This window comes from Pholcus phalangioides, unplaced genomic scaffold, assembly GCF_987345545.1.
Source record: "Pholcus phalangioides strain wild (caught in Gottingen) unplaced genomic scaffold, Ppha-v1.0 ptg000007l_1, whole genome shotgun sequence".
Classification (NCBI taxonomy): domain Eukaryota; kingdom Metazoa; phylum Arthropoda; class Arachnida; order Araneae; family Pholcidae; genus Pholcus; species Pholcus phalangioides.
The window spans coordinates 47,467,148-47,492,782 of NW_028301600.1; the positions used below are offsets into that span (position 1 = coordinate 47,467,148).

Consider the following 25,635-nt stretch of genomic DNA (forward strand, 5'->3'; position numbering starts at 1 on the left):
TGCTATTGTCATTAATCTTTTGCCCGAAGCGAAGACCGCCGACTAGGATATCAGAGAAAAAGTGTGCGAGAGAGAGAGAGAGACAGAACCAAGAAATGAAAGGCAAATCTGTCTTTTGAATAACTGCCGAGGTCTGTCTCCGCACGAGATTGCAAAGTAAAGGAGAGCCAAGCAAAAACCTATCTTTGTCATATGAAATCATTACGCGCAGCGAACGACTGTCTTACGTGAAATTGATTAATTATGCCAGTTACTTTGCAAATCATTTACAGGCGAAAGGAAATCGATTTCTTCCTACAATGTTGTTCTTTAGGCTCTTTCATTTTGCCCAAACAATAGCTTCGTTGGAAGTGACGGTTATGTCAACTTTGGAGAGAGAGATCTCAAATGATGGATTATTCCTATCGCTTAATGTCCCAAAAACTCAGCTTCACTCATCCACTTAGTAAGGGGATGGCTCTTCTAGAAAACGGCTAAATGACGCAAACTCTTATGTAAATCGTTGTACATTCATGCGACGAACTGCGCGGCGGATATTTCTATGAATAATTCATTTTTTTGAAAAAAATTTGTTTCCTCTGTTTTTTTTTTTTTTTTATATTCTCAGATTTCGATCACGCATCCGGATAATTATTTCTCAGTTTGACACGAAGGCCAAAAAACCAAAACAATTTTTTTATGTGATTTACTTTAGCTAAATTGTGAAGTAAATATCGTTTACATTAAACACGACTTTTAAAAACTTTTTAAAAACATAACCATATTAGTTTGGAAATTTTTATTTCTTATTTATTTTCATTTAATGCTTATTTGATGATAAGACGCATTATATACAGGGTGATTCGGAAAAGATGGGAAAAAACGCGTTTCGAAACGGCCGCTCCGCAAACGTTAAAACACCATTCCTGTGAAATTTATCGGGAGAAAAAGAACACCATGCATGTAAATGTAACCTGAGAAAGAAGAAACTGTATGCAAATCTGTGTCACAGTGAATAAACACTGTGAAGTTATTCCAGTTCTAACAGTTGTAACCTAACGGGATAATAGCACACTTTAGTAATACTGAGTTCGCGCCTTTTATTCACTGTGACGCAGATTTTCATACGGTTTTTTTCTTCTTTCCCAAGTCGCATTTGCATGCACGGTAATCTTTTTCTCCCGATAAATTTCAACAGGAATGCCGTTTCAACGTTTGAGGAGCGGCCGTTTCGAAAGGAGCTAGCGTGTTTGCGTTTCATGTTAGACCATACATTCTTTGATGACAATTGTCTGCATTGGTGTATACTATCACCTCTTAAAATTTTTCACATCTTTTCTGAATCACCCAATATAAGCTAAAACCTAATATGCATATGTCATGCTGTAGATACTATCTGAACTTGTATCTAAATTTTTAGCAATGTTGTGAGCATAATTTTTATTGGTTTATTGTTCTAAAGATTTGATTGTGTTGTGATAATTTGCCTGAAGTTTTTTATTTTTTATTTATAGCCTGGTACGGGTTCTTAACCTTTTTCAGCCGCGACTCAAAATCCAATGACATGATCAACTTACGACTCATCGTTCTATTTCTAATTTTAATATTTCTGTTTAACAAAATGTTCATTTTTCGAAGTAAGTGAAACCAGTCTTATGGCGTATTAAGAGGTGGGCCAGCAGAACCTGAACCCAGGGACCCGAATCAAACAAGGGGGCGTCGAGTTATTGAATGCTGTATCTAATTTTTTTTTATTGCTCACTAATTTCCGATAATTTTTCATTAATTTTAAAATTAGAAACCACTGGTGCAACAAATCGATTTATAACCAGGTTGGAACAGAAAGTTTGTGCGACCCACTACACGAGTCTCTGCGACCCAAATTTTGGCCGCGACCCATAGATTACGGAACCCTGGCCTAGTATATGTCGCACAAATATATTTAGCTTTATTGTCAAATACAGGGTGGGCGAAAAGTCCGTAGAGACTTTAAAAATTGATAAAAACCGGAAAAATAACCGAAATAAAAGCGGTTTGCATTATTAGCATCGCTAGGTCACAGGAATTTTTTTAAGACCGGAAAAAATAACTAGAAAACAGCCGATAGGTGGCGCTGACGTACACAAGTGAAAAAAAAACATACGCAAATAACGAACAGAATGCCTCCAAATCGTTTATTACAGCAGTATGTGTTCCACATGACCACCATCACAGGGGGACAACACATTGCAGGCGACTCACAAATCCAGCAACGGCAGAGTGCAGCAGGTTAACATACACGGTTTACAAAGGTGAATTGATTGTGGATTTGGAGAGCGCGCATGTTCTTATAACCGTCTCATTTGCATATTTCCACCGATACTCGTACCAGTGTGACCTATCGGCTATTTTGAGTTCTTTTCCAGTCTTAAAAAAATTCCCGTGACCTAGCGCTACTAACCCAGCAAACCGTTTTCTACTTCGGTTATTTTTCGGGTTTTTATTCATTTTTAAAGTTTCTACGTACGTTTTTCCCATCCTATATTTATAGTATTTAACTCGAGAATGTGCAAAAAGTGGAAATTTTAGAGATAGTACATAGGTTATGTGTTTTTGATGCGAATACTGGATTGTAAGCGGGATGTTGTGAAAAATAAAAAGTATTTGTATCTCACCATCCTTGCATGCTGTATGCGACTACAGTGGTAGAATTTGGAGTTGATGCGACTTCCTCTGTGCAAGTCACTTTCGTTTCCGGATGCTCGCTACGACCATGTATGACCCTATAAGACGTGTTCCGGTGGCTAAAAATATACGTAATCCTACTATCCAGAGTATGCCAGCGATGAGTTGATGTTACCCATCCAGGAAATTGACAGCCGGATGTCGGATGCTTAGCTAAAATTTAATTGAAAGCAACCACGTTTATGATTACGTAGGAACTGATGCAATTATATAAAAATATAACTCATAAAATTATTTCATAAAAATTATGAATTATCTTCTTAATATATTTTGTGCGGTGTAGAACTTATCTTTCAGAACATTAATCCTTTGTTTGGTGGTGTTGCTTTCAAAAGCAGCATAAGTTTCTTCTATTTTTCAAATAAAAACATTGTATATTTTGAGCTCGTTTCAGCATTGATGCTTCTAAGCAACTTCTAAACATCATATTTTTACTTGTGAGCTGTTCATGAAGTATCTATAATTACCAGCAGAATAGCTCAAAGGTACACGTCTCCTATTTCTTGACAAGCCAAGCAAGACCGATTTTTAACCTTGCACTTAAGAGGGGAATACGATGTGTGGAGGAAACATATTCCTGTGCATTCTTGAACAATGATAGAGATGTATATTGACAAAGAATAAATGGCATTTTTATGTTGTTTTTTATATCAAATCTATGAAAATCATATAAACGCAGTCTAAGTATCCAATATGATTTTTAAATATTGACAATTTTTTGTTATTTAATAGCATTCAGGGTACCTAAAATTTGCTTAACATAACCCCTCAAAATTTTTATCTTCCAAGTATTTCCATGCTTTCCAATTAAAGGATTAAAATGTTTCAGTTCATTCCTATATAGAAGTGGTATATTAGATTTTGTGCCATAGAAAACTAGTGTTAAATTTTGCTTACAATATAGCTTCATATGAAAAAGTTCGAGATATAAAACGAGGTAGCATGGCTAAACACAACTAAATTTATTGCTGCGATGGAAAATATGATTTGCATGTTTCATAAGTCAACCAATATATTTGCATGCATGAGGACATGACATTTAAAATAATTTTACTTATATTTCACATGAGAAAGTATAAAACTAATTATGCTTTTGATTTTTACTAATTAGTTATTTTGTATTTTCCGTATTTTAGGATTAGCTTGAATGATTGAATGTATTTCAGAAGTATGGTATTTTTTCATGTATGGTAGATTAAAAGTTATAGAATGTTGAATGAGAACAATGATAATACTTCGGATAGACAATCGGCTAGTTTGATACTACCTATGAAAATTTGTTTTGCATTTATCAATCGAACAGGCTACCAGTTAATATACTAAACGATATTTCCGTTAAAATTTTACTTACTCCTTGTGAGAGTCATTATCCGAGATCCATCTCTTGGAGAGATAAGTCCATCGCAAGTAGCATCCGCAGATTGTGATACGTCGAAACTATCTTTGTCTTTTTCATAAACCTACAAAAATCAATTTTATTCCTATTCAACAATAAAAAAAACACTGTAATGTATACTGTATATTTAACACATAAATAATTCCAACTCTGTTGTGATTCTAAGTATTTGTATTTTTCCCAAAGGGAGAGCATAAAAATATTCACGTTTAACCTGAACTCTATGAAAATTCAAGCTTTAAACCCCTTCATTATAAAAGCAATTGAATGCAACAACCCTAAAAAACAAAATTCTACTACATTTTGCATATTTTACCCTCGATCACTTTTTTTCTGTCTCGTAGTTTTCTCCCTTTTTTTTCAACAGTAGATGTTGCACATTTCAAATGCAAATATTTGAAATGTTTACCTTTCAAAAGTAAAAAAAAAAGACAGCTTGTTTGCGAACTATTTTATCAAAAACGTCTTTGCTGAATGAAAACGTTAATTAATCTTTTAAACACTAATCAAATAGTATTTTAGAAAGCGATGTTGATATAAGAAAAACAAAATTGGTATAAACGTAATTTAATATTTTCCTTCATTAATTATTTTATGTTCATAATAAACTTCAGTTGATTGCTGTTATGTTGTATTGAGCGTTATGCTCTTTTATTGCTCTATTTGAACGTTTCTCTATCTATGGTCTGCAGGAAAAATTGAAAAATAAATTCTGATTAAATGAAAGTTGTTCAATTGTATGCAAATAATACTAATGATATTAACACAAATTCGTACAATAAATACAATTCGCATACTGAATGAATGAACGCCAGAACTTTGCCACTGGACTTATCCCGATACAATTCGCATACGGTAAATTGGTGGTCAGTCAAATTGTTTCAGAAATTTGGGTGGTTCTTGGGTTCAGGAAGATTGAGAAATACTGATATAGCTATTGATAATAAATTCAGAATTCAATTTTCATTTTCAATGGAACGAAATAAGATTTTTGTTCCATTAGTAATAAAACCGTGTTCCATCAACGAGAACAATAAAGAAAAGTGTAAAATTGTGAATTATAAGAACCGCAATCTTGTTTCTTAATTTAAGACTTTTGTATCATGAAGCGTTGATGACTTTGCTGTTTTGGACCTTTAATATTTTCTTCCACACGCCTTTTTATCATTCAATTTCAACAGAGAAATTGTGTACTTTGTTTTAACAACATGATTCATGTCTTTTGTAAGAGAATTTCACCAAAATGTGTTTGTTTCCGCTTAGGTTCTAGTTATAGTGACTTTCGTTTACCATCAGAGAACTCTGAAAAGAGTAACACCAACTCTCTGGAGATTTTATAGCCTCTCCTAATCCGTAAACAGATTAAATTTCCTCATCCTCCTCGGGCCCTCAGGAATCTGTTTATTTCCTGGTATACTTTCGTAACCTGGTAACTTTTTTCTGCAAACATGGAAAGCTTTTACAAGTGATAAATATATTATTATTATTATATTACAGATTCTCGAATGCTGTTGCTCAAATAATTTTTGTTCGGTATTTTCAGCGTCATTTTGTTCGTTCAAATCATTTTAAACAATCACTCAAGAAATAATCACAAAAAATAATCATTTCCCGAATATTGTAATGTCTAAATTGAAATAAATGTTAAAAGATTTTGAATCGAATAACTGGTTTACATTGCAGTTCGATTTATACATTTCCTGAAAACTTTTTCGAAATCTGTATTAAAGTTGTAGAATATTGCGAATATTTGTGAAAAGAAATTTTTAAAGACGTAAAAGTTTCCTTACGAAACATCTATAATATGTTTCTTCTCCGTGAGCAAGAACGTAGCTCTTTTGTGGTTTCATTTTTCCTACGAGATAATGAGATGGGCCTTCTTTCCAAGTTGCCAAACATGTAAGTTCTTCCTCTAAAAACAAAAATATAAAAAGAAACATGAGATTTCAACATCTTTTCAAGATGCAGCCATGCAAAAATCAGTGAAAAATTGAAATAGTCACGGAAACATTGAATTTTGCATAAAACTTTAGTTTTCGACACGTAGATAATTTAATTTCAAGTGCGAAAATATTGATTTTCTTACACTACGTTTCATTAACCTCAAAGTATGAGCATATAGCTGAATATTTTTTTTCAGGCAATACTCACCGCTACTTTCTGTTCCTAAAACATCAGCGCATGCTTGGAAACGAAATAAAAGCTGAGAGTCATCAGTGCAAGTGTCTATTGTGGACGGAGGGTGCCGACATTCCCCTTGACCACGACTGTAATTGAAAGTAAATGGTCCTTTGAACGGGCATGGCACAGGCGAAGAGTTCACTGAAAAATAAAAGACAATTAGTTACACCCTCATTAAATGGAATTTTAATTTATCATGAATTCTCAAAAATTCTTCTCAAAGAAAACAAAAATTATACAGGGTGATTCCAGAATTCGCCGTTGCCGCATTTTACTGGCGAACCGTTGATCCTAAAGGCATACATCCAATTAGAAAATTTATTAAAACAACGTGTAGAACTCAGACATACGCCAGTCATATTGCAAGGGGTCGTATAGTTGGTAAAATATGAAAATTAACTTTTTATACGGATACCCTGTCCTCAAAATCACAATTAGAAAAATGTTGTCCTGTATCTTCTGAGGCCAACAAAAATTATTTGATGTTTCTAAGTGGAATATTCGCTGATATATTTGAACTGAAATTGAATTCAAAATCATTAGAATTCACCGGAGAAATGTTGGGAAAGAACAGCATAAACTAACGGACATAACTTTTTCCCCTCGTTTATGGTGTTCTTTCCCAACTTTTCTCCATTTTTGAATTCGAAAATACCTCAGTAAATATTGCACTTGGAAACGTGGATTTTTTTTTTGGCCTCAGGAGAGACAAGGCAGCAACTTTCTAATTGTGTTTTTGAGGACAGGGATGACAAGTTATTTTTTATATTTTAATAACTATACAGCCCCTTGCAATATATATGACTTATCTGAGTTTTATACGTTATTTGGATACCTTTTCTGATTGGAAGTATGCCTCTAGAATCAACGGTTTGCCAGAAAATGGGGCAAGGGGAATTATGGAATCACCATGTATAAAGAGGTATTGATTAAATAAATCGATTCTAGTCAAGTGTTCAGTTTAATCACAAATGATACCGGGCCGTCAAATTGATTGGGGAAGATCAAAGAAATGACGAATGTATCATAAGTTGTGGCATCACGTCGAAACTAATTCTTAGGTTGTAAATGAAAATAAAAAAGTTCAATATAAGTATATACATAGTTCTTACTAGAATATATTACAGTTTTACAGTTTTACTAGAATATATTACAGTTTTACAGTTTTACTAGAATATATTACAGTTTTACAGTTTTACTAGAATATATTACAGTTTTACAGTTTTACTAGAATATATTACAGTTTTACAGTTTTACTAGAATATATTACAGTTTTACAGTTTTACTAGAATATATTACAGTTTTACAGTTTTACTAGAATATATTACAGTTTTACACAGTTTTACTAGAATTTGTTTTAGATATCAAGTTTTCAAATTAAATTTTTAATGACAAAAAATTAATGATATCAAAACCGTAATGGATTTTGTGCGTGTGTTACATATGTTGCTCACAGTTTCTTTTTAAACATGAATTTATTTTGTCGCGAAACATTTTTCTATTCGTAGTCATATCTTTTGTTTCTCAAAGAGCATAAAAAGGGGAAAAAACAAAAACAGGAGAAAAACGGAAAAAAATTAAAATATCATTTTATTTTTTGGCTTCGGTTACATCGAAAGTAGTGGCAAGGGACACCTATTTTTGAGATTACAACCGAACCGGCGCAACAGCTGTGGTATAGAGACACGCGAATAAAAAAAAACAACAAGGACTCCTCCAATTTTATTAAGAGCCATGTTCCAATTTTAGGAACGGCAGAGCAACTTTAGTTATTTTCCCACTGGGTAACATTAGGAAAACTTTTCATGAAACGAAGAAATGTAGAATGATCGAAAAAAATGAAGCAACGAGACAACGCGCATAATATAGGCTAGGAAGAGAGAGAGCACGGCAATTTAAATGAATAGCTTTGGGCTCGGCTTCTTGAGACAGAGCACAATTATTCGAACGTCTTAAGTTTTTCGTGATATTTCAACGGTGAAGTGAATTAAAGGAGGGCTCTTCATACCATATTATAGCGGCATATGTTTGAAAGATCGGTTTTACGTTGCATGTGTGCAGATAGAAGTCGCTCGCAAGGGAAATTAGCCGAAGTTGAAATGCTGTCGCTGACTCAGGTCGATATTAATGATGGCAGTGCACGAGAAACGGTCATTTCTCTCAGTGAGGAATGGGGCAAAATGACGTTTCATGTAAGCTGTTTGCAATATTATGACTCCCCGTGCCAATACCGGGAAAGGGTGAGGCAATCCAAGAAGCAAAAAAAAAACAAACCAAAAACAAAAATCTTCGGCACAGTCCTATATTCGTCCTGAATATGACCGGTAGGAGGTAAGCTTCATAGAGACCCTATGCTAGGTATTACGGATTACTATCTTTTATCTTTTTCTCATGTTCTTCGAATCGGAAGAAAGCAAATAGACACTACCCACTCAACTAAGGAAAAACAGTAGAGTTTCAGTTCAACTTAATCTAGCTAAGAGAACCTGAATGACATTTCCTTTTACCAAGAGATATAGTTTTACGTCCAAAAATACTATTGTGTTTCCACAACATTTTAAGACTCTAACAATATTTGGTTTCTATAGGAAAACATATATATAGTTTTTGTTTTTCTTTAAAATCCAGAACTTTCATACTTATCTAAAAAAAATGCAGTATATACTCGAGTTTAAAATAATATTTTAGTTTATAGTGACGGTACGTCTATCCGCGTGGTGATAAGGCACCACGCTCTCCATCTTACCGATCACAATCGAGGGTGATTCAAAACTCTTGATATGAACTTTAACCCTTTAAGCGGGATTGACTAGATATACCGCCTCCTTAAAGGCCTAATATTTCAGCATTGACAAGCAAAGATATTTTGTAAAAGTGGTTTCTCAATGAAATACTTTTTGCTATACCCTTTACTGTGCACCTGCCGAAAATCGGAAGCAAGCCTTCTTAATTAAAAAATATATAGTAGTTTATAGGGGGTTCAGTGATTTCGGCTATGCCTTTTAAAGGGTTAATGAGTGATAGACATAAGCGTAAAATTATAGGAAATATTGAAGGTAACAAAAGTTTTGGGGGAGTCTCAAACCTAATGTTTTTATAAGTTGTATGGAAATTGTGGAAAGTTCGGAAGAGGGGGCCGGATACAAGTTTACGCCTATGATGATAGAGCTCGCTTAACAGAACATCTTTTTTTGTTGGAGAATCGCAATAGTAAATACAGTGGAGGGACTTTTTTGGATAGTGTATAACAATTTCACCAGAAGTAGGTACCTCATTTTTCACGGTGGATTTACTGCAACATATGCCAGTAATTATCACGCGTCTGTGGTTCTAGTAGGGTAAAACAAGCTATTCACGTTGAAATTAAACACTACATTTCTACTCCAATGGATTGAACATGTTGGTCCCTTTGCCTGGTTTAACCCTAACTCTACGACATCTTATTGTGACGTAATTTCCTAGAAATGTATACGACTTCCAGTGACACCCTCGAGATCTTAGTCACTAGAATTAGTGTCGTTCATGTGTCATTTATATGATCATTACAGTGTTTGCGACTCAACCTTTCATATTCGACCAAACATTCTATGACGAAAAAAATATTCAGAAGTATTGTTTCACACCTTAAAGTCGCTACCAAGAGTTTTGAACCCCATTGTATTATTATGAGAAAGACAAAAACTTAACTATAATTTTATTATTTTTTTATGAAATGAATCAAATGACGGGATTTCAACGAAGGTAAAAATTTTTACAGACGATGAAATAAATATCATTATCGATAATATCGATATTATATTGACCGAAAGAGAAAAAATGCTTGCTCGGTATTTTGCGGTTTTTGGTTTCCAGTCTCTGCTATGTAACATAAGAATTTTTTTTTCTCGAGTTCGAAGCTTTTTGAACAGAAAAAATGTTCATTCCTCTTCCATTTTCCCACCACTAGAATATTCCATTGCCAAATTCAATTTGTGTGCGTTTTTTTCTCTTACTCTACTCAAGAGCAGGACATGTTTTTTTCGTCCTCGTGATTTTCGAAAAATCAATACATATGCTGCTTGAGAGGAAAAAAAAAATATAGTATAAAGATAGTTAATTTGAAATTTTATTACTCTGAGGGTCTTTGAATCCCCGGGAAGGAAAAAAAAAACCGGTTTTTTTTTCCTTTAAAGATTTTGAAGTGAAAAAAAATTGAAAATCTAGGAAAAAGAGAAGAGCCAAAAAAAAAGGAAAAAAAAAAAAAGGTTAAGAGCTTGTGTTTCAGTTCTTTCCAATAACTGAAGCGCAACTTTTGAAGTGAAGTTTCATTTTTCTCGTGAAGAATACTCCATCACTGTCATGGCTCTAAATCAACGACTCTTTCTCTGCGTTTATGCAAAAACAGGGGAACATATCCCAAGTGAGGTGTGTGCTCCAAATGTAGCACCTGTAGTTTCTGTCGCCAAACCATTCGTTTGAGTCCTGGTGCATATCCTTTTTTGATGAATGGATGCGGAGAAAGCTGCTGTGTGTGCTGCTTGCGAACGAAGTATGAAAAGCGATTTTCGTGCTCATAAAAAAATAGTGAAAAAAATTGCCTTTTCTTCACTTTTTTTTCTTTCGAAAAACTAATGTATCACTGAGAAAGAAAAAAAAGTTCTAATCTTCCTTGGTAATTCTTTTTTCTATTTTTTTCCCCATTTTGGATAATAACTACTTAAGATATTATATTTATCTTTGAAAAATTCATTTTTACAAAATCTACTAAAAATTATTCTATTATTTTTATTTATTTATAGATCAGATATTATCTTTGTTTTTCATATTCAGCTATGTTTTCCAAGATCCTTAATGTTTATTTTTCGAGATTAGCTACAAGTAATACCTTTTTAATTTAAAATGAAAGGCAAATGTCATTAAAATTTTCTTCGCGGAATACTGGGTCTGTTATTAGTGCGCTTGTATTTGAATGGAGGAATGGAATTAGTTTCAATTTCATTTGATTATTAAGATTAGTAAATTTTCCAGTAATTTCGAAAATTCTTTTATCTTTTCTTGAGTAAGGGATATCAGGAGTTGTTCTTATTTTTCATTATGAATAATTATATGCGGAAATATGATTTTTTTTAAGCAGATTTAGATCAAAGATACGTTTAGTATACCTGTTCGTTCGGATTGCATTATAATTAGCATGGCTTTTATTTTTAAAAACATGGAATAATCTTGTTAGAACTAATTTTTTGTACTTGGAAATTAAATTCTTGAATTATTCTGCTTTTTCGAATATGTACAGAGTAATTCAAAAGTTGGCGGAATAATTTGGACAGAAATGGTGAACTACCAGTGGTCGATTAAAATACCTAAGGTAAAAATAATAAAAATTAAAATACCTTTCCCAATTATAGTCATAGTGCTTAGGGGAAATGTGCTGATACAACAATTTGTTTAATATATCTATTGCTCCAAATGTTGGCAAGCTTACGGGTAGTATTAGGATTTTTATGACCTAAAATCCAACAGAACATGCTCCATAAAAAATGCATTTATGCCCTGGAAAATCTAAAAATATGCCGTAAAACCTAAAAATTATTCTTTTATAAATACGCTGACCATATTTCCTTGGGAAAAATACGATAAATTACAGGAAATCGCCAATCATTGTCAAAAATGACGCCAAAGGTTCACAAATAAAACTGCTAATAGTCGCTAATATCGCCGAAAAATCGCCAGTCATTGCCAAAAATGATGTCAACGGTAAGTAAAACCGTCAATTATTTCTAAAATCGCCCATTGTGGGAAATGAAGCTAGGGAAAAAAGAGAGAGTTGGGGAAAACATCTCTTTTCATTGTTATGCAGAGATATGCAAAATAATGCCCCAAAATATGAAAATAGGGAAAAGTCCCTAAAATTACTGGAAATCATGAAAAAAATGTCTTAAAATTACTGAAAATCATAAAAGATGCTCTATCGCATAAAAATAGCAAAATAGGCAAAATTCATAAAAAATATACAAAGGCACAGAAATCTTATCTCTACTTATGCGTCTGTTTCTCATTCCAGATACATTCGTTGTGATTTACGCAATCTTACTCTGATTCAAAAACTACAAAAACACTCAGATATTTACTTTGCAATTCAAGAAATATACAAACCAAATGTCAAGCAAGTTCAAAATCTTGAATGGGCTTTAAAGAAAGAGAATTTCTAAAACAAAAGAAACACTATCAACATTAAATATGACCCCCCTCTCCCCGTCCATGAGCAATGTGCATGTATCATATACAAAGTTGAACAAAATACTCTTCAGTAAAAGATAACGCTTTCATTTTTTACAGGATTTCCAAGAACATTTCTTCGTTAAGATCTGGGAAAAGTATTTATACACTTTTTTTTTCAGTCGTTGCATTTTTCTGTGAAGAAATTAAAAAAAAATAAAGTAGTTGGTGGAGAAGTAAAAGCACATTCTTTGCGTTACGAGACCATAAGCTGTGATAGATTAATTCCGAGCAACGAAACACGGAAAACAGAAACAAAATGTATAACTAATTACCTGCTTCCGTAAAACGGCTTGTTTTTTGAAAGCGGAGGCTCCCACTCTTAAGAATTCCCAAAATGTTTCCTCACCCTAATGACTTGTTCTTTCTGTAGAATTTCTAAGCACATGCTCAATTCATTGAAGGAAGCTTACATAAATGTGTTTGTTATTATTTCTATGAAAATTATGTTTTTTCCTCCTATTTCGTCTATAACGATGCGATTATCATTCTTACAGTTTGATATTATTGAAGAAAAAAAAATTATTCAACTTTTTTTTTTTTTGTGTTCTTCGATTCAATTATCAATTACATTCAAACCCGAATACGCTCTGCTCACCATTTCAACTTTTAAATGCATAAAGTGTGTTTATGAGTGATTTTTCGATATTTTTTCTTATTTAAATAAGTTTAGTCCTCGGGGAAGAGCTGTTTACCAAAGATATTAAATTGGAAATACCATGTATTTTACGTCAAAATGTTAGGAATAGAAATAATTTTAGTTTTTTTGGAATATATCTTGTCGTGGCACTAGAATTCCGGAATTACATACATAGCCACTATCATTTATTTTAAGAAATATATATTTGAGAATTCGTTTTACATCTCGCGACATGTTAGGACTTGAAATATTTTTCTTTCTTGTAATATCAGCATGGAATTTATTCTTGTCCTTAGATACAGGTAAAATTTATGAGCCAAATTCTACGTCAGCCTTACTCATGAATATATTTTAGAAAAGATAAATATAAGTACTTTATAAAATAATCAATATAAAGCTCCACCTTAATTTTATTTCTTTTCAGTGTTTATAGATGAATATTTTTTAATAATTACGCACTAAATATAATTAATGTAATATAATTCAAATATTTTATGATGATCTAAGGTAATGTAATTAATGTGAAAAATTATTGAAACTACAGAATTAGAACAAATCATTATAGTTAATTACATTTATTTTTTTATAATCACACTGAAATCAAAACGTTTTAGATTGGTCGGAAAAGGATAATTAGCATTCAAATCACTACGAAAACTAATTTGTGGTATATACATGTGTTGATGATAAATAAAATACATTTTCAATTTCCCAGAAATATAAAAAATTCATAATACCTTTGAACATTGTATGCAGGTGAGCATCAACGGTTAAACTTTTACAAGCATCCTCCAAATTTGAGTGTTCGTCACAATAGGCTGAGAAAACAAATGTAAATTGTAAGTCTCGTGTATATAATGTAATCTATTTATAAAAGATAAAGACCGAACTGCTATAAAATAGTATAATTAATTGTCTCAATAGCAAGTTAAAGATCCCTTTCAGACAATTAACTTTGCAGATTAGTTATTCGTATTATTTAAGGCTCATTAAACAAGAATCATGTAAAGTAACAAAATCCAGATCACAATTTCTTTTAATCATCTTGCTGTTACATTTTCGTGATTAAAACAGTTTCATGCTCTAATGTTTATTGAAAAAAAATCGTTTCAATGAAAAACTTAAACTTAAATGATTATTTTAAATGATTCTGTATATGGTAGAGAAAAAATATTTTACGGCGATAGTGCGCGCGCGCAGAAGTTTTGAAGAAAAGAAGTGTCCAGCTCTTACTTTCTCTGTATTGAAGAACATTTGGGTGTTTCTCATGGATAATCACACATCGAAAACATTTTTCCTTGCTGAAAAAGAAACAATTAGCATGAGGTTATTCAATCGGTAAGAAAGGTAAAGTTTTCGATAAAGAAAAGAAATTATTTATTTACATTAGCCCGGAGAGAGATGTATTAAAATTTAACGTTTCTATACAAACAGTTGGTTTTCGGAGAATTTCAGTTTCAGAATTTTAATTAGAAATAGTTAATTAATTTCGATACTTTAAAAATTAATACGTCGCTAAACGTACACTAATACGTCGAAAAAATAATTTAAGTTAAATAAAATTTTAATAAATATGAGAGAGTCATGCATCTCACATCAAATTTCAGAAGTTGCATTTTCCCATATTGTCAAAATTGATCAAAATTCCATTCTTCACCTGCCGATTTGTCGTACATGTAACATATTTTTATGTCTTAGATCACACATGCTCAACCTAAAGTCCGCGGGCCAAATGTGGTCCTCGGAATCATCTGATGTGGCCTGCGACCTCAAACATAATTGTGTAAAAATGAAGTAAGCGGCACATTTCAGAGCAGTTTCACATCACTTGAGTGGCTCTCGACTCATTTCCATATCACATGTCGAGTGACTCTTGGCATAGTTTCACAGCACTTAAATGACTATGCCACGTTTACAGATCGCTTGAGTGATCCGTATCATATTTACACTTAAATGACCCGTGGGGCACATTTACAGTTCACTTAAGTGACATGCGGTGCTGTTCCACCCCACTCAATGAACCGGCCTGCGACACATTTTCAAACCAATGAAGTAGCTCGCACTCCCCTAGAATTGTGGCATATTTCTAGATCACTTAGGCGATTTGCGGCTCATTTACAGATCATTTAAGGGAGTCGCGGTATACAGTTACAGATCCCTGAAGTAGCTCGCGGCATATTTCCAGATCATTTAAGGGAGTCGCGGTATACAGTTACAGATCCCTGAAGTAGCTCGCGGCATATTTCCAGATCCTCTAAGTGACATGTGGCGCTGTTCCAGGCCACTCAATTAAGAGGCCCGTGACACGTTTTCAAACTAATGAAGTGGCCCGCACTCTCCTAAAGGTGAAGCACCCTTGTAGATTCGGGTCTATAATTTGACTCGGTTCATAATTGAAACTTTGTCTCATTATCTGTCTCATTATTTCATTTTTATAAACGAGCCACACCGTATATACATTTTTTTTTATTCCAACGAAAATCTAAGGTCTGTCAATTGCATCAGTATCACCGTATGAATTCGAAATGACAGAATCAGTAGCGTAGTATTATAGTCCAGCTGGGTTATAATAAAAAAATAACATCAAAGTTAAGCAACGCAAGCACATTTTCAACAGTTTTTCAAGCAATTTGTCCTGAAGCGTTAACCATAGCTTATCACGCGCACTTTTCTTCAACAAGACAAATGAACAAACCGCGGGCAAAGCTAGGAGCACCAGATAATAAATCTCTTTTACGTTCGATCCTCCTTTCAGCCCGAATATTATTAAAGGAGAGTTCTGTTTTCGAGTTTTGGCCACTTCGGTTCTCATCAAGATATCTTTTTACATCAACCACTATTACTTTCAGCCCAGTCACTGACGTACATGATCGTTAAATGCTCCAAATGAAACTTTGGTATTGCCCACCCCCCTCCGTTACATTCTCGAACGATTGTTGTAACTCGTTGATGTGGTCGTTTCGGACAGCTCGAACTAATAGCAGTTCCCGGGTGAGTTGTCTTAATATTCTGTCTGTTGTACCGAATTTTTTTTCAGCGATTTACAACAATAAATTCAAACTACAAGATGAATATATATATATATATATATATATGTGTGTGTGTAATACCCTATATTTACGCACATTATTTTTCAATTTACCTGCGAAGTTAAAGTGAACGCGAAGGATAAAATGATTATCCAAAGATGTGCTCTGAATTTTTAAACAACAGACACCATTTATAGGCAATACCTTTTGAAAAAGACATTTTGAGAGGATGTTCCAACGTCCCAACATTTTATTTGATATTTAGAGTTTAACACATTTTCCGTAGAGTATTTTTAAAAATATATTTTAAATTTTATACGTGATCCAAATTATACAAACATTTTTTTTTTTTGTATACGAAATAATTATAATTATTATATATATTATTATAATAATATTTTAATACGTGTATTAAAATATATCCTTAAGAAAATTTTTGAAATGTAACCACTGCATTATACACATGTAAAAACTACCATTATATAAAAAGTTCAAACGTGTTCTCACTCACAAATAAATACTATTTCGAATTTTCATTATTCTTTATAAAATGTTTATGAGAAAATAAATTTATATATACAGGGTATTTATAAATAAACTCCCACTACTCAAACGTATGTAGCGCCCATCCTGATGGAGGTGTGTGGATGAAACTGGGCATTTGTAATGTATGGACATGGGGAAAAGAACGATTCAATGAAAAAATAGTTCAATTTTTGACCACCAGGTGAAAAAGGTTTTATCACAGAAATTTCTTCTTCAAGAATGTTCTCTAGCGTAGATCAACTTGGAAATCCCTAAAGCAGAGACCCTCAACCTTTTTTGACTCGCGAAGCTCTCTTCAGTCTATAATTTCTATGGTGGAGCCCTGTTTGATTCGGGGAGGCTTCAGGGCTCCCACTCAAAAAATTAGAAAAAGTTGGAATAAAAAGCAGAACGGAGAGGGTAACTCTCTTAGACACAAAAGACAAATGAAGCACTTTCATTTCTAGCTCCTTGCTGAGCATTGTAAATATTGTTTATGCCTCTTCATGCCTTAAAAATACAAAAAATAATTGAATGCTATTGGTTAGCATTAGAATCACTAAACCTATAATAGGTCATGTATCGAACTGCTTCGTAATGCAAACTGATGTTTCACCTATACACAAAATGGGCACCAAAATTTTGAATGTTAGTTACTGTTCAATCCAGACAGAAGTTTCTGATGACTATTTTACTTGTTGAACTCTCAAACTAAGCAAATAAAAAATTAATAAACCAAAATGGTCCACATACACCCTCCAACTAACCTTAAAAACTATACAATTTCTACTTTGGTAGAATAATTAATTGCAATCTATAACATTTGTAATATCTGGCAATATATTGATGATTTCCTCCTCAATTAAAATGAATTACACCAATTTTGTTGATAAGATTTAGTAAAAAGTATGAAAAGTAGGACGCGCGAATGGGAGCCCTGAAGCTTTTTTTGTGAATAATGTTTATGGCGGAACCCTGTATAGGCATCGTTTTTTTATTTATCAAATTTACAGATTTATTTTATTTTCCTCGAGTCGCCCTGGAGCCTCTGGGAAATGACCACGGAGTACCGATTGAGAACAGCTGCCCTAAAGGCAAAACCGGGCTGCTCTCTCTCTCTCTCACACACACACTCCTAATTTATATTCCATTCTGTGAGGCACCAGAGTAAAAGACAGCTCTTGGTTTCCTAAATAGCTATCTTTTCCGGCATGAATTTACTCTCTTGGTACACTGTCTATCTATTCATTTAATCTTTTCACTGTCCCTTAATATCTCGCTAGCTTTTTTGGCCCTTACTCCACATACATATGAATTCTTCTTGGGTTTGCTGTTTTTATTTGTGAAGATCAGATGACATGAGTTATGATATAATTTCATGACTAGGGATGTCTAGTTGAGAAAGAAATGTTATAGAATTCTTTTTAGCATACATTATTCGAATTTCAGGGCGTTTTACTTTTACTCTAGAAAATATCTCGGCAAATTTCAGTTGATAAATAACGAATAAATTTACGCATAAATATATTTATGTTATAACACGTTTGCAATTCATATCTGATGCACACAGTAGAAATGTCAGCATAACATCTTCATAAGTTATGTAAATATCATATGTATATCATGTAAATATCATATATAATAACAAATATATTATTTACAGACACAATCATAAAAAAGAAAAATCGACTGAACATTATTTGTTTAGAAATAAATTAAACACAGAAAGAAATCTAATATGTAATCGAATCAAAAATGTAATATTGAATACTGCTGTCCTATATATACAGGGTGGTTATAAATAAACTGACCCATGTGGTACCCAATTTGATGGACGCATTTCGATTTAAACTTTTTATGTAGGGTGTACGGACTAGAGGAGAGAACGATTCAATGAAAAAATAGTTATACTAGTTTGACCATCAGATGTAAAGATTACTGCGATGAAAAAGTGGCGCTTTTTCATTGCAGTTATCTTTTCGCCATGTCAATATAATTATATTGGCACTACCCTGACCTATGTAGAGCTTGTGTAATATCTTTTTCGCATGGTCAAAATAACGTTATATACCAAGCTTCAATGAAATACATCCACCACAACAGGTGCCACATAGGTCGAAGAAGTGCCAATTTTGGTTATTTCTCCGGTTTTTATGAATTTTTAAAGTTTCTACGGATTTTTTTGCCCACCCTGTATGTGATATTTATAACTTATGAAGATGTTATGCTGACATTTCTACTGTGTGCATCAGATATGAATTGCAAAAGTGTTATAACTATATTTGTGCGTAAATTTATTCGTTATTTTTCAACTGAAGTTTGCCGAAATATTTTCTAGAGTAAAAGTAAAACGCCCTGAAATTCGAATAATGTATGTTAAAAAAGAATTTTATAACATTTCTTTCTCAACTAGACATCCCTAGTCATGAAATGATATCATAAATCATGTCATCTGATCTTGACAAATAAAAACAGCAAACCCAAGAAGAATTCATACGTATGTGGAGTAAGGGCCAAAAAAGCTAGCGAGATATAGAGGGACAGTGAAAAAGATAGAATGAATAGATGGACAGCAACCAAGAGAGTAAATTCATGCCGGAAAAGATAGCTATTTAGAAAACCAAGAGCTGTCTTTTCCTCTGGTGCCTCACAGAATGGAATATAGATTAGGAGAGTGAGAGCAGCCCGGTTTTGCCTTTAGGGATTTCTAAGTGGACCCACGCTAGAGAACATTTTCGCAGAAGAAATTTCTGAATGAAAATAAACAGGAGCGACTCTTTTTTTGGATGCAGAAAATTGTGAGCAAAACTAGGCAAACGCCTTAAGTGTGGCCAGTCATTCATCTTTTTCGTTCTGAGACATACATGTAAGAAGGCCATTCAGTCTGACGAGAAGTTTTGGTTTTATTTTTTCTGTACTTGTAGTTTGACTAAATATCTTTTGAATACTAATGTAAGCTTTTATTGAAAAAAATATGGACTATATTTGTCAGTGCTCAAGTGGTTTTATTATTTTTCGGCTAGTATTGGAGCTTTCAATATCTCATGAAAGATTAATATACCATATAGATCATACTTCTCGACTCTCATAGAGCCCGTGATATGTTTCTTTTAAAAGCAAAAGAACTTTTGGAATGTATTTGCAGGTAACCATAAGGATATACAGGATACTATAAATTATTGATGAAGAATATGTGCACATATTTTTTTTTTTGAATCGTCGCACTCTATATAACAGAAAAATCAAAATTTTATTGTTTGGAAAAGGAATCACGAAATAGATTGTTCAATGCACAAAAAAATGCATACTGCGTGAAGATTTCAATAAATATCATAAAAAACTTACTCAAGCCGAGATAATAATGTATGTATTAGAGTACTTACCAGATGTTCTAAAACATATATTCAGTGGCTTTATGCTACTTCAGAGAGCACGAACACACTTTAAACATAACGAAATGGGAATTTTTGTGGCATTTGGCATTGAGCGCACGATACGTCAATTATATTGATGAGTATAATTTTGGGAAAATTATCAAATTAATAATAAATTATCAAATGTATTTTATTGCCTGATTTGCCCGTGCCAGACACGAGCATGAACATTCCCGAAATTGGGTAATCTTTGCCAATAGAGGGCGTTAACGGAAAGTAAACATTTAACTGCACAAACACCATGACTTCATATAACAGCAATATCTCTTTAAGCCCGGGAAATATTTGAAAACATGAATGTTGGTTAGATATTTCACCCGCACGATCGTTCAAGTTCGGGCTTAAAGGGATAAAATGATATCTATAGATACATAATCTTGTAATCTAATTACATAGGCACATAATCTAGTTCTCAGTTACATAATCCATCTAAAAACTAGATTAATTATATTCCATGCAAAAAACTTAAATAAGAGCTTCTGAATTTTTTTAATTAGAAAAAAGTTAATGAGTGAATCAAAATTTTAAGTTTTTTGACTTAAATAATTAATTAAAATCTTCTGTTCCTGTCTATTATTCCTGGTCATAGACACATGAATAAATTAAAAAATTAAAAAATCCGACATTTTCTGTGCAGAAAAAAATTAAAAACCCATGAGGCAACTGGTTAAACAAACAGCGAATCAGATTGATTACATCAAAGTTACACGTGAACAAAACATCTTTTGTAATTATTGGGATAAAAATTTGAAGTAGTGACATTATAAGATGAAACACTGTAGCTGATGTATATAAGAATGAAGTAATGTGTTATTTTTTCAAATTAAGTTTTAAAAATGAGTTGATTTTTTACTGTATTATAATTAGCTTAATATGCAATAACTTATTGATTAAGCATATCAATGTACTTAAGATATGTTTCAGCAACTATCTCTAGCCATCGCATATAACAAACATATACGAATTGGAATTTTTCAAAATATTCAGAAATATATTCATCACTTAGTGCGTGATGCTATTGTGCATTATGGAATTGTGGCATTTGTCATTGTTTTAGGAAAAAAATTCAAATTTGAATGAAAACAATACTATAATATTTTTGTCGTGAAAGATACATTTTAGTATTCACGGCAAAATAACAAAAGAACATTTTTTACGAAACGGAATTAAAAAAAAGGGAATGAAATGTACACCGTAACTACTTTCATTATAATTAATTTTTTTAAAGTTAATTCGTTTTTACGTGTAACAAAAGATTATGAAAGCCCTACCATGAACAGACATCTGTATAATTACATTTTTATCTAAGGATTCAGAATCTTAACTTGGAATGCAGGGGCGGAAAAAATAGCTAATGATACCGAAGGAAAAAAAATCAATAAATTTTTTTTAATTCAGAGTACAAGGTCTCTAATTTAAATAATAATCATTTTCTACGAAACAGAGTTCCAAGAGATGAAATCTAACAATAACTGAAATAAAATTACTTTTTTTTCTGTATGCATAACATGGAGTAATTCTAAGAACGTGACTGCGTAATTTTCGTTCAAAATGCTGGTTTTTAAGATTGCACAGTCATTCAGACTGCCAAGTAAACACAACTGATATATTCAGCGTTGAGGTATGTAATTTTTCTGAGACTTCATGAACATTTTTCTTTTAAGTGACACATGATTAAGGATGAAATATAAAAAAATTAAAATTGTTTTTAATAACAAACCAACTCTAGTCCAACATTATGTCTAAATAAAATTTAGATCTATATATTTTTCATGTGAAAAAAAAGTTTAGTTTATACTTATAATTTAATTGATACCTGTAGTCGAAAATGAAAATAACATTTCACCATGAAGTATAATATGACTGCATAATGAGAGAGACATTATTGTCTCTAAATATATCAAACTTACCACTCAAAATATCACTTTATACATTTCTTTTGAAATTATTAAGAACATTTAAGAAATATTTCTGAAAAATATATTTAACTTGGTAAAGTCATAGTGAATAATTTATGAATCATAAATACACCTGAAGTAAAAAATTTTCTCAACATACGGTGAAACAAAGAAAAATTAATTATATTCTAGATAGCTTCTTCGGTCCTTTGTTTAAGTAAAGAATGTCTCGTGAGTTCTTCAGCAAATTTTTTCTTTCATGTTTTAATTTTACGTCTATTCACTTTTTATTTTCATCGTCATTACATTATTTGAATTCCATTTCCACTCTGAGTTAGTTAATAATCCCCAGAGAAGTACTCCTTCAAGATTTATTCATAAAAATTGTCTGCTGTTAATGTATTTATAATATTCAGAAAAATGTTCGTATAAGAGGGGAAAATTTTTTTATTTGACTGTACTCGCTACATGATCCAAGAAATAAAAATGGTAATATCAGCTCACTTGTAGAAGATATCTGAAATATTTCAATGAATAAAAACGTTTCGTGCGTTTAAGACTTATACAGGTGTATAAACGCTTTATTGTTTTTTTATACACTTAGTGACCAAAAGGTTAGGAACCCCCTCACTCAAATTTCAACTCGTCATTGCAGCACGTGCGCTGACGTAGTAAACCGGATTCACTGATGAAAAACTTTCTCCTGGTCCGAAGCATCAGTTAACGCTGCGATTTGCCTGTTCATGAGGGAAACAAGAGATTTTGGTGACTTTTAACGCAGCATGATTGTGAGCTCCAAAAGGGGCGGTTCCAATATGTCCGAAGCCGCTAACCTTCTTCGCTTTTCTCGTACAACAGTATATAGAGTCTTCATAAAATGACAATTAAGCTAAAACACTTCAAGCAGAAAGCAAATTAGTGGGAAGAAATCGCTTGTGAACGAAAGAGGTGCCAGGCGACTGACACGCATTGTGTGCAGCCACAGAATATCTACAAGGCAACAAATTGCAGCGCAATACAACTCAGGATCATTGCAAAGCATATCCGTACTCTCTACAAGACGGATCTTAAAACGAATTGGTTTTAATAGCCGGCGAACAACAAGAGTCCCTTTGATTTCAATGCAACTAAAGAAAACGGCTTTTGTGGACTGGAGAATGCCGAAATTGGACACTTAATGAGTGGAAGAGGATTGTGTTGTCTGACGAGTCGCACAAGATTTCTTTTCCATGACGTTGATTGGCTCAAGCAGCACGAAGCCATGCATCCGGTATGCCATATGACAACTGTTCAAGCGGGTGTCGCCGGAATCACAATCTAGAGGAGCATGTTCCTGGTATACGCTTGGTCCCTTATTTTCATTGGAAACATCCGTCAATGCCAGCGCCTATCTCCATATCGTTGCTGAAGACGTGCACCCGTTTATGACCATGATGTTCCCTGATTATGATGGCTATTTCCAACAGTACAATGCACCCTCCCACGGGGCTGGAACTATCTCATATTGATTTGAGGAACATGGTTCAGAGTTCCGATTGCTTCAATGCCCCCCCCCCCTACTAGTCACCCGATCTTAACCCAGTAGAACATTAGTGGGACGAGGTTGAAGGGTCTGTTAAAAGCTCCGAAACAACCCTTTCTAATCTGAGAAAATTAAGAGCTGCCATTTCGATAGCATGGGCTAATATTTCTTTTCAACGGTTTCAGCAACTTGTAGAGTCCATGCTTAGAGGAATATCTGCTACCATCAAAGTCAGAGGAGGTCCCACACGATAATAGTTGTGAGTAGCAGGATGTTCCTAATTTTTTTGCCACTGGATGTATTATCGTATGTTAAATTTCTACAAAAATAATGTTCATACTCGAACATCTATCAAAATAAATGTGTATTTCTTTAAGTGTATACAGGATGCTTAGGAATAACCTTTATAGTATTTTTATCTCAATATTTTATTTATTATGACATAAAACAGAGCTACAATAATGTTAAAAGGGGTCTCATAAATTAAACATTTTCAGAATCCATCAAAAAATACTATGCTCCACTATAAATGTCATCAAAAAAATATTATTTAACCATCGATTAATATTATATATTTTTACGCACATTTTTGATTGTTATATGTTATGCTATGACAGTACATTATTTTACATATGTTTAATACTTATATATATATATATATAAAATATGACCACGTTGGCGTATTTCTTGTGTGATAATTATGGTTTCATGATTGACCATAGTTAACCATAATTATTTTGGTTAGCTATGAAAACACTGATGATCAAAAGAACCTTAATATCGATATCTTAGTGATCCATATATAGGGATATAAAGGAATTGACATATATAGGGGCCGGGTTAACTGTGCTAACCTGTTAGCAAAGTGGCCAACTCTTAAGCGCTTTTACACTTATATAATCTATATAATCTTATATAATGTATATAATCTTATATAATGTATATAATCTTTCTCATATTATCTCTATACTTATTTTTTGAAAAAAATGCATTATTAACACCTTGTGGGCACTACAAATGGTATAAAATCAATGCAATTGAACAGAAATTAATTCGAAATAAATGGAATAAATAAATAATTCGAAATAAATGGAATAAATAAATAATTCGAAATAAATGGAATAAATAAATAATTCGAAATAAATGGAATAAATAAATAATTCGAAATAAATGGAATAAATAAATAATTCGAAATAAATGGAATAAATAAATAATTCGAAATAAATGGAATAAATAAATAATTCGAAATAAATGGAATAAATAAATAATTCGAAATAAATGGAATAAATAAATAATTCGAAATAAATGGAATAAATAAATAATTCGAAATAAATGGAATAAATAAATAATTCGAAATAAATGGAATAAATAAATAATTCGAAATAAATGGAATAAATAAATAATTCGAAATAAATTCGAATAAATTCTGGAAACTTCAGTTCGTAAAACGAGGCAAAAAATTTAGATTGCATTGAAACAATCTTATTTCAAATAAGATTTAAAATTACTATTTTTAACAATTAAAAAAAATCCATTATTTTAAATATTTTCCATAAATCAAGTATATTAATAAAAAGACTAATTTTCTTAACCGAACTGTTTCCTTTATTTTGAATAAATTTTTATTTAATTACGTTGATGTCATGCTATTTTATCGTGCGATTTGGAGACATATAGAAAACATTGTGTCGGCGTAGCATAATATATACAACCAAAAATATTTCTACCAAATCTGAAACAAATCTTCGGTTAAATAATATGTTTTATGATATTTCCACGAGAACCTAGTTTTTGAGGACTTTTGAAATGTTAAATGATATGAGATCCCTCACGCATCAGTGCGCTAAATGAAATATGCCGGATCAGATGTTAACAATAGCGCCTCTAGTTCCCAAATTCAGCTATTAAAAAAATTTAGTCAAAAGATTGTAAAATAAGAACGAACATTTCAATTGAGACATCCGTTTAATTCAACAACTTGATTTTTTTAGGAATCAAAAATCCTACATTTTTCTAAATTTGAATTTTTATGGGTAACTGATTATACCTAAA

At 32.5% G+C, this 25,635-nt stretch overlaps 1 protein-coding gene across 2 annotated transcripts in view; it reads right to left on the reverse strand.

Annotated features, from left to right (window-relative positions):
- LOC149085391 (uncharacterized) overlaps positions 1-25,635 on the reverse strand; it is a 190,143-nt gene that overhangs the window by 31,443 nt on the left and 133,065 nt on the right. For both annotated transcript variants that reach the window (XM_089233382.1, XM_089233383.1), the window contains exons 3-8: positions 14,409-14,476; positions 13,913-13,993; positions 6,251-6,421; positions 5,890-6,011; positions 4,055-4,163; positions 2,634-2,856 (exon numbers count right to left, since the gene is read on the reverse strand). In XM_089233382.1, the coding sequence (XP_089089508.1) occupies positions 2,634-2,856; positions 4,055-4,163; positions 5,890-6,011; positions 6,251-6,421; positions 13,913-13,993; positions 14,409-14,476 (774 nt within the window). The remainder of the gene's footprint in view (positions 1-2,633; positions 2,857-4,054; positions 4,164-5,889; positions 6,012-6,250; positions 6,422-13,912; positions 13,994-14,408; positions 14,477-25,635) is intronic.